Source organism: Neodiprion pinetum, chromosome 6, assembly GCF_021155775.2.
Source record: "Neodiprion pinetum isolate iyNeoPine1 chromosome 6, iyNeoPine1.2, whole genome shotgun sequence".
NCBI lineage: Eukaryota > Metazoa > Arthropoda > Insecta > Hymenoptera > Diprionidae > Neodiprion > Neodiprion pinetum.
In genome coordinates, this window is record NC_060237.1 from 3,645,497 (window position 1) to 3,661,237 (window position 15,741).

At 37.4% G+C, this 15,741-nt stretch overlaps 4 protein-coding genes across 10 annotated transcripts; 3 read left to right on the forward strand and 1 right to left on the reverse strand.

Moving 5' to 3' along the window:
• Window positions 1-12: 12 nt before the first annotated feature.
• LOC124220914 (high mobility group protein DSP1-like) lies at window positions 13-3,222 on the forward strand. Of its 6 annotated transcripts, none has more exons than XM_046630352.2 (4): window positions 13-1,200; window positions 2,456-2,616; window positions 2,738-2,927; window positions 3,048-3,222. In XM_046630352.2, the coding sequence occupies exons 2-4, from the start codon at window positions 2,495-2,497 to the stop codon at window positions 3,054-3,056; spliced, it is 321 nt and encodes a 106-aa protein (XP_046486308.1). In that variant the 5' UTR covers window positions 13-1,200; window positions 2,456-2,494; the 3' UTR covers window positions 3,057-3,222. The 6 variants fall into 6 exon arrangements, with proteins under 6 accessions (XP_046486308.1, XP_046486311.1, XP_046486309.1 ...); XM_046630355.2 differs by having other exon boundaries at window positions 2,472-2,616; XM_046630353.2 differs by lacking the exon at window positions 13-1,200 and adding an exon at window positions 1,261-1,572.
• On the reverse strand, window positions 2,769-6,275 carry LOC124220904 (alkylated DNA repair protein alkB homolog 8). Of its 2 annotated transcripts, XM_069137479.1 has the most exons (8): window positions 6,259-6,275; window positions 5,668-5,876; window positions 5,331-5,562; window positions 5,015-5,137; window positions 4,648-4,851; window positions 4,186-4,571; window positions 3,945-4,100; window positions 2,769-3,803 (listed from the first exon to the last, which is right to left on the reverse strand). In XM_069137479.1, exons 2-8 carry the CDS (start codon window positions 5,761-5,763, stop codon window positions 3,249-3,251), a joined length of 1,752 nt encoding a protein of 583 aa, XP_068993580.1. In that variant the 5' UTR covers window positions 5,764-5,876; window positions 6,259-6,275; the 3' UTR covers window positions 2,769-3,248. The 2 variants fall into 2 exon arrangements, with proteins under 2 accessions (XP_068993580.1, XP_046486288.1); XM_046630332.2 differs by lacking the exon at window positions 6,259-6,275 and having other exon boundaries at window positions 5,668-6,254.
• A 1,680-nt stretch (window positions 6,276-7,955) lies between these two features.
• Window positions 7,956-10,049, forward strand: LOC124220905 (cytochrome P450 9e2-like). The gene has a single exon (XM_046630334.2). The coding sequence runs from the start codon at window positions 8,242-8,244 to the stop codon at window positions 9,784-9,786; it is 1,545 nt and encodes a 514-aa protein (XP_046486290.1). The 5' UTR covers window positions 7,956-8,241; the 3' UTR covers window positions 9,787-10,049.
• Window positions 10,050-11,162: 1,113 nt separating this feature from the next.
• On the forward strand, window positions 11,163-13,718 carry LOC124220915 (uncharacterized). Its single transcript, XM_046630357.2, has 2 exons — window positions 11,163-11,397; window positions 11,505-13,718. The coding sequence occupies exons 1-2, from the start codon at window positions 11,194-11,196 to the stop codon at window positions 11,751-11,753; spliced, it is 453 nt and encodes a 150-aa protein (XP_046486313.1). The 5' UTR covers window positions 11,163-11,193; the 3' UTR covers window positions 11,754-13,718.
• The last annotated feature ends 2,023 nt before the right edge of the window (window positions 13,719-15,741 follow it).

Here is a 15,741-nt window from a genome sequence, read left to right on the forward strand (position 1 = left end):
TGCGTTAGAGAAAGCGAGGTACATAGTGTGTTGTTTTGTACTGCCTTGAGTCACATGGTGTACAGGAGGCTGTATTATAATAAATTATTATGGTTTTCTCGTAAAGTTAACATTCCTAGATCCTACTATGTACAGATCCCAATTATTGAGATTTGAGCCAAAACTAAACAGGGCATATATTGCTGTTGTATCGTACCGAACGTGTACGTGATGAACAAGAGCTGAAGAACCTTGTGACCCTTGGCCATTTATTTGACTATAATTGTGCGTTAAAAAAGTGTGACGCCGATCGTTTAAAAAAATGTTATCTGCACAGTGGCAAGAAAGAAATCAATCTTTTGTTTTCACAGTATTGCGACCGCAACAGACTGAGTAATTAAACTTCGCACCTTGACTTCTTGGCTCAGCCGCAGTTTTAGCCGCCATTTACACAACGTAACTCTTCATTCTCCCCTGCACACTGTCACACAATGAATAATTGTATTATTACATGAAAGAAAACCGACAAAAAGAGGAAAACCTGTTTTAGAGGGAGCTAGAGGACGAATACTGTAAAATATGAAATTGTAATATTTTAATACTGATTTGCAGATGTGCATAATTTTAACATAGCTGGTTAAAAATGAATTGTACTGATACGAAAAAAAAATGATAAAAGTCAAAAAAATAAAATAAAAATAAATACATCCATTTGATGGAGATAATAATAAAAACAAATATTGAAACTCATGACAGATGAATTCTCTGTGTTATTTTAGGGAATTGTAATAGTTACAAAGGAAAATGTTTGTTTTGTATATCTCTTAGGGATAAATAAACTTTTCAAAAAATATGTAAAATAATCTGTACTCGTATTAGACTTATATTGTTGGTAGATTAATTCGTAGCCAAACTTGCCCTTGCTTCATCCGTCTCTGAAGTATTGTGCCGTTACGAGAACTAAGCTACGAATTATTGTGCGCAATAGCAGAGCAATAGGAAAAATACATGGAGTATATTTTGTTTCGAGAGTCGCTAAAACTAGTGAAATCAATGTATTGAGACTTGGTCAGTATGCGAAGTAGGTGTAGGAACATTACGATTGTGAGATTCATGTAAACTGACGAGGTCACTTCAACAGCTAACTTCACGTTGTTGAAACGTTTTTGGATATTCGGTGAGCTTTGCTCGATATAAAACATCGGTTCAAGCGATAAGGAGGTAAATTATTACTATTCTCCTCTATACATACTGAAAAAAATGACGTGAAGCTGTTTAGCTCGTAGGGCGAGGGCCGGCCTCAATTGATTCGTAGAGTTTGTAAAATTATTCTTCGGGATAACCAGATTTCGCATCTCGGCTCGTATCGACATCCACCACCCACGCGGGCATCTACTGATTTTATCAAAATATACGCGAGGCAGAGAAAAGTGGCAATTATTGACGCGATCCGAAAGATCGACGAAGCGTAACAAAATGGTTGCTTCGTGCCGGCTGGCTGACTGAGACGACTGAGAGATATCGAGTTGTCGGCATTACACGATAAAATTACGGAGGGTTCAATTTTGGTCGACGATCATAGTTAGGAACGTTGTAAGCACTATTGATGCACTTGATTCTTGTTTTTCGTCACTGCTGAATAATATCGAATTTCAGCACCTCGAACGCTAAGAATGTCTAAAGATATTCGTTGAATTCTAATGGATTTGCATGCGTTTCCACATTCATTCATTTCCTTGTGCCATTCATGCTGTATTAACAGAAATTCAATGCTTTTGTATCTAATTCTCTAAGCTCCCAATGGTCAATGTCATTCACATAATTGATTTCGCTATACTCGAAGCTCGGAGTATTTACGCATTTCTACTACTCAGCCGTAGTATAAATACTCTCAGTTTATTCTGTTGGGCGTAATTTGTGATTGAGATCTTCCTGGTTTAATTGAGTTCTGCATTGAATAAAATCTTGGTTACTGACAATGAGACTGCGATAGAAACGATAGGAAAGTATTGCTTAGGCCACATTCCGTTAATGATTGATGGTCAGTGCTGACAATCAAGAGTGCGAAAGAGACAGAGCTAGACAACAGTATGGGAATGCGAGAGAGACACAAGACTGCTGATATGATTACGTGCCCACGAGACAAATCATTAGGATAAAACTAAGCAGAAACATACATTTAAACGGATCAAATTTTTTTACCCTGTTTTTTCCTGACACGTTACGGGAATATATGAAAACTCTGCCCTCGTAAACGTAGTTGATTGATCGCAGCACCAAGGCGTGATGCGGATAGGTAGGATAGTTATCTTATCTTTATTTGGTAAAATTTTCGCTACCAACACCGTGCGGTAGAACGTTATTAATTAATTAATCTTCGTAGCTTTGGGCAAGTTTTAATCTTTGATTTAATAGTGGATAGAGAAGTGAAATAGGTATAAATTCATGTTACTTACTTACTCAATTGAAATATCAGTTATTCGAATACACAGTCACGGGCTTCTGGACTTTGGTGATGGAGGAAAAGAAAGAAACTTCTGTCCCGCAGGAAGAAGGTAGAGACGAAAATGTGACGGAGGAGGATGATGAAGAAATATATTCGGATATTGAAGATGAGGGTGAACCCGACACAACCTGGTACACGATCTTACGTTTTAACAATGATTATAATACTCATTGTCAATGTTACATTTATATTCTTATCTAACTCTGAAGATACATTTTCAGAATATTAATCATGGATTTGACTATATTGCAGGCTAGGATTCTTTTACTTTTGCAATATTGAACGGCACAAAATCAGTTCAGAGCATCCGCAATGGGAGAGGAATGATATCATGAAAGAATTGACAAAAATGTGGAACAATTTTGACACCGAAACGCGATCTAGGTACAAAGAAATGGCAGTAAATGAACAGTCTACTTTCCTCGGCAATCAGCACGAACGGGTATGTACGAATAATGTATTAATCATTTTTGTTGTAATATTTTCGGAATTGAAATTTTTAATTACCATTGTTCATCCTAGCCAGTATGATATTGAAATACATTTTATTAAAACTTTTCAGCTATTGTGAGAATTACAGAACAATAATTGATGGCAGTCAAGTTTTGCAGACACAAAAACAAAAATTCTGAAACAATAATGAAGAAAATCATACATTTTTCACTGATAAATAATATTTGATTTTATTACTGTGCACTTTGAGCAGAATTTCTCTAGTTTACATGTTCAAGTTTTCATAGATTCCAGAAAAATTGATTGCTGGTTAGCTTTTTACTTTTTCTAGAATTATACACCAATTGCCTTGATCGTAATAAGTATTCGTAATTAAAACGTTGTGCAATTCTGAACACAAACTGGACAATTCGCCTTCTTCAAATACGTGGTAGAATCTAAGGAAATTACCACCACCTTTTCGTTTCCACGGAACGAGCATATCTGAATGTGTGAATTCCGTACGGTTTTCGTGGACAGGAAGAATTGCGCCTCCTTCGATAGTCACAGTTTCCCCCAAATCATTCAAAAGCTTGTCATGTTCATTTGTGCGACTTTTCAAGTAGGTGGATGCTACGGAATTCTTTTTTTGTTCCTTTGCCCAAACATAGATTAAACAATGACCTCCGGGTTTTAACACTCGTGTTATTTCGGAAATGGCTTGTTTTCTTCTGTCGATTGTGGAAAGATGGTGAATAACCGCTATACTGATCACAGCATCCAAGGAATCGTTTTTGTATGGAATATGCAAACAATCCGCCAGTAATACTTCGAATCCTCTACCATGGCAAACATCAGTCAATCCAAAACTGCGGTCACAACCCACCTGAAGTTGAAGATATTAAAATGAAACGAAGATATCTGCTTTAGTTTACTACAAGTATAATCGGATATGGTAAATGTGGAATAGTCACAAGATTGTGAAATAATAGCGTAATTTTCTTTACGCCAATTAGAAGAGGCTTGCCTTAAAGATATCTGGTCTTCCGTGGAGATATTTTCCATTCCCACATCCAACATCCAAGAGCAATCCTCCTTTATCCAGTGATTCAATAAATTTTGTTACATTAGGCCAGGGTTTGTGTCGCGTTTCACTGAAATGGTCTGATATCTGTTCGTAAACCTAGAATAAAAATAATGGAAAATACGAGAGGTTTAAAGATGGGTATGTATATGGTGTAAAAGTGAGCACTCGATGTAAACTTTACCTTATGAACGTATGTATTCTCTATATCAGAGGCTAAGTTATTATTGATAATAGTCGAGGAATAATTTTTTCGAGAGTCGCAATATTTTTCGAAACTACATCTGCAGTCACCACTGTGGAGTTTCCGAAATGTGAAAGAGGTACGCGTTGACCTTTGCAAAACCGTTATTCCGTCTCTGTTTCTGATAACGTCGTTGTGTCTTGGTACAATTCCGTGGATCCATGCGTATCGTGCTTCCCCTGACATAACCAGTAGCGATCTGGATGAAAGAAATACCAATCTTCGCTCCTCCCCACGTTTAAATTCCATCACACAAGGGGAACCCAAAGACAAGGAAAGAATAGTATCTTCGAACGGACTATGTGTATCTATATGAGGGGGAATACCTGTAATAAAACCAGTAACATTTATTCCTTGCACAGTCGCGAGACTCATCTTTGAAAAGGAATAACAGGAACTTGCCTTGGCCTGGTAAGTAACGGTTGATTGTAAGCTGATCATAATCATAGTTTCCACATTGGTGTTCCTTGAAGCGAGTTAGCAGAAATTTGTACGATTCTGGAATAGGAGCTATTGGATTGTCAGGGTCCACTTTGTTAGTGTCATATCGAAACTCGTATCCAAAATGCTTGACTTGTCTGTGCTTCAGTTCAGAGGGATTTGTCCCTAGAACAACGTACATGAGTATAAGAATCAGAGTTTGAGTATTCTAGAAACTGTTTTCAGTAAAACGTTATAAATAATCGAAGTAATTTATGGGATGAATTCTATTTCATTACAATATTTTAATATCTGAGATATGAGGTTGAAACTGATATTTAAAACTTACCTGTTTCTGTCCAGTCGAGAAATTTCAAAAGGAAATCTTCTTCCTCCAAAGTTATAAATTCTTCTATTAATCTCAACCCTGGTGGGAGAGGTTTATTCCACAAATCGTCATCTGCACTTGGAACTGCAAAGTATAATCTTTTCAATTATACACAAATACTAGATACTCTGAATCTAGATCTATTTCATTTCTGTTGAGTTGAATTGCAGCTTATGGCATGAATGTTTTCTATATTACTCATACCAATGATCGTCATTCGAATGTATGAACAAAGAAGTAAGAAGAAACCATCAAAAGAATTTGATTTGATCCATACCAGTTTCAGTAAAGGACAAATACAATGGGGTATTCTTGTCCTGAAATTTCAATTTGCCATGTAAAGCGTCGAATACAATCTGAGCATGTTCCTTAGTACGCAGTTTCAAAAAACAATACGATTTACCGACTGGCATGATTAAATTATACGATGGTACCAATTCATTTACGATGCTATCCACATCATCTCTTCGCAATCCCGTAACCAGTCCGGCATTGCAAATCATTAGGCACTGAAAATGAATTCTTACATTGAGTAAACCACTACATAGCTAAGATCGTGAATCCTGATGCGTTATGATATTTGTCTCGTTATTGTAAATTATTATAACACTGACCTGCGTAGGTTCATCGCTGCATTTGATATTCATATCCCTAGCGAGTCGGTGCTGTGCTCTTCGCTGCTTTCGCAGATTTTTCACAGCAGGATTCATTGTAGACTATTAGTCAAATACACTTAAAATGAATATCTGAACGACCAATAGTTACTAGTAGTTATATTTTACTAGGCCACTATTATCGATAACCCAATGACAAGTGATTCCATCTGTAAGGGAATAAGAGAGGTTATGTTATGTTGTGGGAGAACAGTGTATCAAGAAGCAGATAAATTTTTTAAGGTTATGATGTGTTTTCTGTTTTCTGCTTGACTCTGGATACGCGTGACTGTAGATGACGAGCTCTTTTAAAATTGTGTACGAACGCATTGAGAGAAACTGGGTTAGATGGCTCTGGATATAAAACATGTATTTTACAGATCAAATGTTTAAAAATTGATGACACGATTAATTTTTTCTTTAAATATCAGAAAAAAAGATTTATCCAAATCGGCAATAACCAAACGACAACATTATTTAAATATTATCTCTTCAGTTACGGAAGTGGACGAAATTTTACAAAATTTCCGACGAAATATTCGATTCGATTACTTCTGAACTTATATATTTCTGCCAATATAACAATTGTAGTACAAAAGTGTAACGAAAGTGCATGTAGTGTAGATACCATCGAACAAATACCGCGGTCTCCGTTCAAAATACCGCGGTTAAGAATGTGTGCGCGAAGTCACCCGAACAACTCCGAGTCAATCCGAGCACGACCGAACCGGCGGCCATTTTGCAACTCTAGATACGAGGTTCGAACGTCGTGAAGTTCGGACGTAGCGTCTCGGTCGCCGCGGATTTAATTTTGGGGTACGTCTAACACATTAAATAATTGAATATTATCACGCCAAGTTGGCTTAATCGTTGCAAGTGCACGTAAATACCGGTTACACATTCGATGCAGAGCATATAAAGTACGATTTCTGCCGCAACAAACGTTCGCGACGTCATCAAACAAATTGCGTTCGCGATTCGGTTTTCCTTCTGTAGGCATTTGTTTTTGTTTACATTCGGAATGCTGTGTAGCTGCGTGCTGGTCACTTTGATATTCATACGCGAATATTGTCACCGGTACGACAATTCGTTTCGTTATTTCTCTTCCTCTGTTTGCATTTTGCCAGCATAGTGTATCTACATTTTTGTTCCGACTTCTTATTTCGAAAGTTTGTCTTGATTGAATTTGCTGTGATGTAAACCGCTGTTTTTTGAAATCCACCATCATAACTTTCGGGTAATTATTTTCGCAGAGTGACTCCGATAGTGAAATATTGAATTAAAATGCAGTCAACAACGCAGTCAGAAATCAACGCCTTGACGACGACCCGGTGCAGCTGCAAATACGTCGGAGCAAAGTAAGCTGATGCTGTTCAGGCGCTGGGCGACGGGTGAGTCACATACGATCTTGTTTATCTTTTCGATGTGCATGATCGCCAGTCCTCATGTCCCCGCGCCACACTCATTTTCTCAGAGCATGGATGAACGAATTCGTATCCGACATACGAATCGGGTAATACGATAAGATTTTACGGCAGCTTAAGAGGTTGCTATAGCAAACTATATTATTGTGACTATTAGGAAACAGAAAACGTTTTTGGGTATTGTTTTCGGCATTGCCTGTAGAGTTGCGTTCACTGCATTATTTTTACTCCAGTACTGCGTGGGTCTTCGATAATGGCCCAAGGCAGTGATATTTTACTCTGTCGGTGAAGACAGATTTTGCCGGTCAATATTGTTTGAAATGAATGGATGTAACGTAAAATCGCACCTCATCTTATTCTTAACGCGGTGATTTTTATCCGTACCTTTACTCATCACCTAATACTTTAATTTCAAAATTCGATATCTGTTGACTTTGAAATTAATGGGCTTTTCTGTCGTATCGACGTCGTTTATTCCTGGCATTTTGTGCAAAAATTTATAATTTATACATGTATCCTTGTTTCTTTCTTACATCTCTTTCACGAATGGTGCGTATTTTCTGCTAATTGGATGATTGATACCGTTTGATTTCGGAAATTGTATTGCGCCGGTATACGTTTGGTTTAGAACGCTTGCATGTGAAGATTAATAACAATCACGAGTGCACGTATAATCAGATACGGTTTGCAGTAGCCACTCCATGCGTCGTAGTACATACAAGCGGTCCGTGTCGTTACATGAATATGATGAAGCAATCCGCGGCGTAAATGGCGAAAGTATAGTTTGAAGCGGAGATATAAAACGTCTGAGCAAAGCTACAACTGATTCAGTCAGCGCGGAATCGTTCTTAGCGAGATATTCGAAAGCAGGCGGAAGATTTCGTGCAATTTTACATCCAGTTTGGTGCGCTTTAGGTCGATTTCCATCTTCAGAGTATTGAAAAAGAATCCTTTCTTCTTGGACAGATTTGATCAGAAGTAGAATTAGAAAATTTTAGCGAGTGGAAGGTCGATCGAAAGTGACGCTGACGTTGTTCTTATAAACAATTTAGTACAACACACAGTGAGAGATTTTTTTTTTACGTGAGGGGAAACAATATCGTGATCCACGATGAAAGAGGAGTGGAATAGCTTGTGGTCGGCGGCCTTGGCTGTCCTTGGCTTACTTGGTATATTTTTGGGGACGCATCTATGGAGGAACTTTACAGTACTTTGGTATTACAAGAGTTTTAATGTGCCGTACAGCAAGCCAGTATTCATATTTGGCAACATGCTGCCGATGGTGCTGAAGAGAAAATCCTTCGCTAAATTCATCAAGGATTTATACGAAGAATTTCCGAATGCCCAGTACTCCGGTGCATTTGAATTCACAAATCCCGTCTACGTTTTGCGAGATACCGAACTGATAAAATCGGTTACCGTTAAAAACTTTGATCACTTTCCCAATCACAAACCCTTCGTGGACTCGTCGATGGATCCTCTTCTCGGTGGCAATTTGTTCTCCATGACAGGGGAACGTTGGAAGGAGATGAGGTCCATAGTTAGCCCGACGTTCACATCCAGTAAAATGCGCGTGATGTTCGAGCTGATATCAAAATGCGCGGACGACTTTACGGATTATTTAGAAAAACAGCCCCGCCCGTTTACCGTTGAAATGAAGGGTCTCTTCACGAGATATACGAACGACGTGATTGCCACGGCCGCATTTGGCATTAGCGTTAATTCTTTAGAGAATCAGGAGAACGAGTTTTACCTCATGGGCAAAGACGCCACAGACTTTAGTGGCCTGCGGGCTGTTAAGATGTTCCTGTTCTCCTGGAGTCCCACACTGATGAGGTTATTGAGACAGACCTTCGTCTCGCACAAAGTGGCAACATTTTTCCGCAATATAGTCGAGGACACGATATCCACGAGAATTAAGGATGGAATTGTCAGACCGGATCTGATTCATCTACTGATGCAGGCCAAGCATAAACAGGGAGACGAAAAACTCTCCATCGACGAAATTACAGCGCAGGCGTTCATTTTCTTCTTCGCCGGTTTCGACACCGCTTCGACACTGATGTCCTTCACCTGTCACCAGCTGGCCGTTCATTCCGATATTCAGGATAAACTGATCGCCGAGATCGACGCCGCGTTCGAAGAGGAGGGTGGCAAACTCTCTTACGACAAAGTCAGCCAACTCAAGTACCTCGATATGGTCTTGAACGAAACGTTGCGCTACTATCCGCCTGCTGTATTCACTGACCGCTTAAGCGACCTTGAATTTGAGTTGCCGCCGCCGAATGAGAATGGCAAACCGGTAATCGTCAAGCCCGGGACTCGAGTCTGGATTCCGATATACGCCCTTCACCATGACCCTCAATATTTCCCGAACCCTGAGAAGTTCGACCCGGAAAGATTCAGTCCGGAAAACAAGGGAAGCATCAATCCCTTTGCTTACATGCCATTCGGCGTCGGTCCCAGAATCTGTCCTGGAAACAGGTTCGCCCTGATGGAGACCAAGATCGTGCTTTGCTGTCTTTTAAGGAAATTCCACATTCGCGTCGGTTCCAAAACCCACGTTCCTCTAGTCCTCAACAGAAAAACCCCAGCCATGGCGGCCGAGCATGGATTTTGGTTGGATTTGGAATCGAGGAAACCGGCAGTTTGTTGATTTTGCAGAAAATATGGATTTGTTGAATTGTGCTGTATATGACGAGAGATGTTTAATTCAGTGAAAGAGATTTCACGGTTGAACTGCCACGAAACTTGTTTTAATTTTCTTGTTTATTGTTTTTATTTTATGGTTACAAGATGAGAACCGGTTGGTAGAATAGTTAAAAAAGAAACCTACAAACCACGCTGTATATGTATGCAAAAAAAAAATCACCTTGCGTAATTCATTGCAATAAATACTGCGCCATAGAGTTAAAATAATTTCTTCTCTTCCATGCCTTTGATGTAAACAATAACACAGTGAGTGATTGCTTCTTGTGAGTGATAATCCGATATCTTGTCTGTAGAAAAAGATTTGATAAACTCATATCACGTGGACAGTAATGATAAGATTTTAATTCAGAGTCATTGTACTGAAGCCAGAGTTCGAAGATAGCAGTTGGATGTATAATAAACTTTTTTAAGTAGCATAATATTCGGCTCAGTTTAACTTCTATAATCATGTAAAGATTTTCTTTACAATTTGGTAAAATTCAGATTTTCAAGTTTTGCTAAATTATTTTGATCGGCGACCTCGCGTTCGGTATGTAGTTAATATCCTACCCGGTAGCTTCAGCGTCTTTTAGAGAAGTCAAAAGACAAACACTTCACCATTCCAAGGTCTCTGTCCGTGTGCTGTCATCAGAGTATAATAATGTGAGCAGCTCGAATTATTATTAGCTTTGACGCGTATTTTGAATTTCAGATAATTACCCTGTACGAGAGTCTGCGTTAATCGCATACTTGGGTGAATTTGTAAAAAATATATAAGTACATGCATAATGCATATTTGATCACCGGAATACCGTAATATCACTTAATTTATTGGTTATCATCCAGTGTTCGCAGTTTCTTGTTATTCGGATTCTGAGTATAAATCTGCAGTCCGATACTCGAGACTAGATGTACACTTGACCATTGCATGATGTTACGCAACTGGATAGTTTCACTTGATCCGCATACAGAATGTGTCTCACTTGTCAAGCGTTAAGTGGCGAGCCAATTAATCGAGTCTGTGTTTCGTCCGTGTTAACATACATACCTATGTCTCTAACATATTGAAGACTGAAAAACGGATCGTGATATTCGGTCATATTATAAAAGTCATGACATGATAGTCTTTGCTGTATCACCCTATAATTTGCGCCAACGTGTGAAATCGTTCACTAATCAACTGGAAAAAATATGATTGAAATTGAAAGCAAACTTCACATGTACCAACGAATGGTGGTTAATTGACGGGCTTGATCATTGGTAAATTCACTAGAATTGTAACAAACAGCCTGGCGTGTTCTGCGGGGCGGGTGGGGGGGGGGATCAGATTATTTTGGCCTAAGGAAATGAGGAAACTATCATCGAACGGATAATGAGACGCAAAGAGGTTGTGACCGACGATGAAACGGAGAGCGGAGAAAGTGTCGAGGAAGAGGTTACCGGGAGCGATGAATCTATACCGGCGAACTCCAAAAAGGATCAACTCTTCGGCATACCGAATTTCGAATTCTCTTACAAACGACTACCCAAGAAATGCATCAAATTCTCGTTCCTCTGCGTAAACGGTGCAACGTTCGTAAGCAGCAGAATATTGCTTGTCCCGATATGCACACTGTTTCAGACATTTACCCATTGCTCATGGTGGAGATTTCGAAAGTACTTAAATCTTGGATCATATCACAGTTTTCAGGTATAACAGCCTTTATTATATCGATATGGATGCTGGCTGACACAAAATTAATGTCCAGACTTGTCGGTCAGCGACTTTTTGTAACGATACTGCTTTTCGTCGGTCTGTTGACGGCCGGTATTTCTTTCCTGGGTATTCTGTCGATAGTAAAGAAAAGGAGAAGATTTTTGACCATCGTGAGTCTTATGATTATCTATAGATTATCTGGAGTCTGCGATTATTTCCGTTGCATAATTTGCTAATGAATCATATGTAATTACAGTACATATCGTGTCAAGTGATATCTTTGTGCGTTATCTTCGTTTGCGCGGTGATGAGCTTTTCATTCTTTGATAAAATCATGAGAAAGCTACGCGAAGATATGGTTAACACGATAGTCAACTACCATTCTTTAGATTGGGTTACCGAAGCCTGGGACAACACTCACAGATACGTAAGGGATTCGTGCAACAAAAAGTCCATTGATGCGATGCTCGGAAATACGAAAAATTCAACAAAATTCTTGCAAAATTCCATCAGGGAATATGTATTCCTCTTTTTCTATGACTGTTTCACGTTGAGAAAAATTCTGGATTTTCCGTCGGAAAGATCAGGAAAGAGTTGATGAATTTTTTTGTTTCTTTTTTTTAATCTTCCAGCCAAGTGCTAATATTTGACTAAAATAGACAATAGCACGATTTTAATGACTCCCAATTCTGTGTTGAACCACTAACAGCTGCTATGCTGCGGAATCAGATCGTATCGAGACTGGGCTCGCTATAACATGAAAATTCCTCAGAGCTGTTGCTCCTCCTCCATTGACAAGGTAAAATAATTTCGAATTTACATGCGAAAAATTATCGTCGAACTGGAATTAACGCGGTAAAAATATTCCAGTGCCTTATCATGACCGAAGATTTGGCTTACAAGTCCGGCTGTTTGAAACGCACACTTATTCTACTCAAATCGAATGTCCATACGGTCGCTGTGTCCGCGCTGTTCATCTCGATCACACTGGCAAGTATACAATATAAAAAATTTGCAAAGTAGAGAAAAAGAACTTACCGTCGAAATGTTGGTTCGCTAATTCAGTCACGCGTCAAACTTTTTCACCAGTCATTTGGTTATTATTGGTATTTGCAACAGGCAGCGGGTGTCTTTCTGGCCGTTGGTGTGTGCAAAAGATTCAAGCTAAACAGATCGCCGGCTGTCTGACGTTCTTTGTAAGCTGTAATTATATTTGCAGAGGTGCGATTGACTTGTATGTTAAAATCAGAAGTGAAAATGCAAATAATGTAAAACGTTATGTATTTATTATCATATATAGATCATATATTTTCTGAAAACACTTAATATATCATACTTATAATAATATATCGTAAGTATATCATTGGACATGCTGGTTGGGTCGTGACACTGCGTCTGCCTATCGGCAGTGGCTAGTGCGTATATGTATATACACATCGGTATGTATGCATACAAGGTTCGAAATGGAACGTAAATTCTTTCAACGTATATTATAATAATAATAATATACTCGTGCGTGATGCCTAAAACTTATATACGAATATATGAGAAAGATATATTACGAATTACTATTTCTCTCTCTCTCTCTCTCTCTCTCTCTCTCTCTCTCAATTTTGACTTTGACGTAATTATTTTTTCTTCTCTTCTCTTTGTTATTTTATTAATTTTTTTTTTACTACCGAACTGCAGACGGGCTAAATTATGCTGCTGAATTGCCATCGATCTTCGGAAAGTGCCTGTGTTATAATTATGCAATGGGTGAATGAAAATTGTGTGTATAAATAATGAATTCGGTCGCGTAAAACGTATTCGATTTTCGCGTAGCTGCTTCTCTACATGGTATATATATATATATCAATTACGTGTATTCTGTACATACACAACGTGAATTAGTACAGGTATATGTGTATATATATATATATATATATATATATATATTGACATATCGGTAAATTTAATTATTTACGTATAATCATTTATTTTTATAGTATAAACTCATACGGATTTAATGTATTATAGGTATATGTATAGTGTAATTGTGAAGGACACAGGGCTGGGCGCAGATCAGGCAGATACCATTCAGTTACAGATATATTATATCATAGCAAACATCGTGACTATTTACAATAAATACAGTTTCGTTAGATTATATATATAAATAAAATATAATATCATATTATATTATATTATATTATATTATTAGGTATATATTTATTATTTTTTTCTTTTTTGTTTTTTTTTTTTCTTTTTCTTTTTCCATTAGGTTTACAGCAACACTCGACAGTAAACAATTAGATCAGCGGCAAAATAGCGTTAATCTACCTAGGTAGTGGTCGTAGCTATAGCGTAGCCGAGCTGTGCGCTCCGATTCAGCTCCCTTAACATTATATTCTTTTAATTAAATCAATAATTTATTTATTAGTTTATTAATCAAGTATACGTGGATCAGGGTCTAGCTACAGTAGGCCACCCTATTCTGTTCGCATTCTACGTCGTTAGGGAATAATTGGAATTTTCTTCTTCGTAAGTTTTGCCTTTTATCTTTCGTAATTTTATTTTACTTCGTTTTCTCATTAAATGCTTTAGTTCAATTTTAGCAATTAAAATTCTTCCCCATTTATTTAATTTTCCTCATAATTTTATACACATATATATATATGTATATATACATATGTGTGACAAGAAACAAGGAATTGTCACGAAACAAGACGAACTTCATGGAAGTTAAAAAATGATCAAATTTAATTAATTAATTAATTAATTTATTATTGGAAGCGGGCGTATTTTATAACCCATCCATCTACTATTATATAGGGCGACGACGATACCGTCACTGCGTCGCTGTGTTTATATAATTTGACACTTGATATTATTTGAAAAATACTTTATGCTTTGAACGCTTTTTACTTTTGTTTTTCTTTCCCATTCTTTACTTTTATTTCGAATCTTTTCTTTTTGCCTGTTTTGTTTTATTTTTCGTTTAATATTATTTTCAAAATGCATTACAAAGCATGTTATTATTATTATTATTATTATTCTTATTCTTATTCCGAGTCTTATTCTTATTATTCTTACGCTTATTATCATCAATATCATCAATATTATTATTATTGTTGTTATTAATATTATAAATATTAATTATTGTTATTATTATTATTATTGTTGTTGTTGTTGTTGTTGTTGTTGTTGTTATATCTAGTACTGTGTAATTTTATACATTCAATGGTAATTCATTTCTATTCCAGTTACCTATTCAGACATTGTACAATAGGTTGTGGTTTCCTCCTTCTACGCAATCTTAGTAGGTATAATGCGTTACGCAAGGAAATAGTAGGTCGTCTTGTTATACTATTGCGTATCTATGCACGTACGCGCGTACGTCATGCCGAATGTACGGTGGGAATTCTTTTTCCTCTCGAATACGAGGAAAAAAATCATACCGACGAATGTACTGTAATAAGTATATTGTGGATGCTAATCACGCAGTTGTGTCAATTCAAATCGCGGGTACATATAGATATGCATACATGTAACGAATGACGGGCTTTTCGAAACAAGGATTATATTGTTGTATACACGCGGATACATTTATTTAGCGGTATAGGTTGTATATTTATTAATTCGCGATGGTTATGAAAATGAATAGTGCGCGGGAGACGAACAAAAGTTGATTAAAAAAATACCCGACGTGGGTATTTCGATTATAGCCGGCCAGCACAAACATATATATATATGTATATATATACACGTATAGGTATAATACATGTATATGTGTATAGGTTTAACGAAGATGCATGTACCTATTACAAGTATAACGAATCGCGTTTTATCGTTATTAGACGTTGTAGGTTTCTTTCGCGTGAAGGTGGTTATTTTTATTTTTACTTCTTCGTCTTCAAATTTTATCAATTTATTTCTTCATTATTATTCAGGTATATGTTATGTATAATGTGTATTATATGTTAAGTATATCTATGAAAATTTTTCGCAATTCGACAAATCTTCAAATTTTTCAAACTATACAGCACTAGGGTACAACACATCCATTGTTAAAAATATGTCAGCTTCGTTTAATATCCTTTCTTCCTCTCTCTCTCTCTCTCTCTCTCTCTCTCTCTATCGCTCACTCTCTCCTTCTCGCAGACAATCATTCACTCTACATAAGCATTGCACCGGTTCTCCGCCCAAGAAAGCACCACTATAGTACACCACCATCTTCAATAG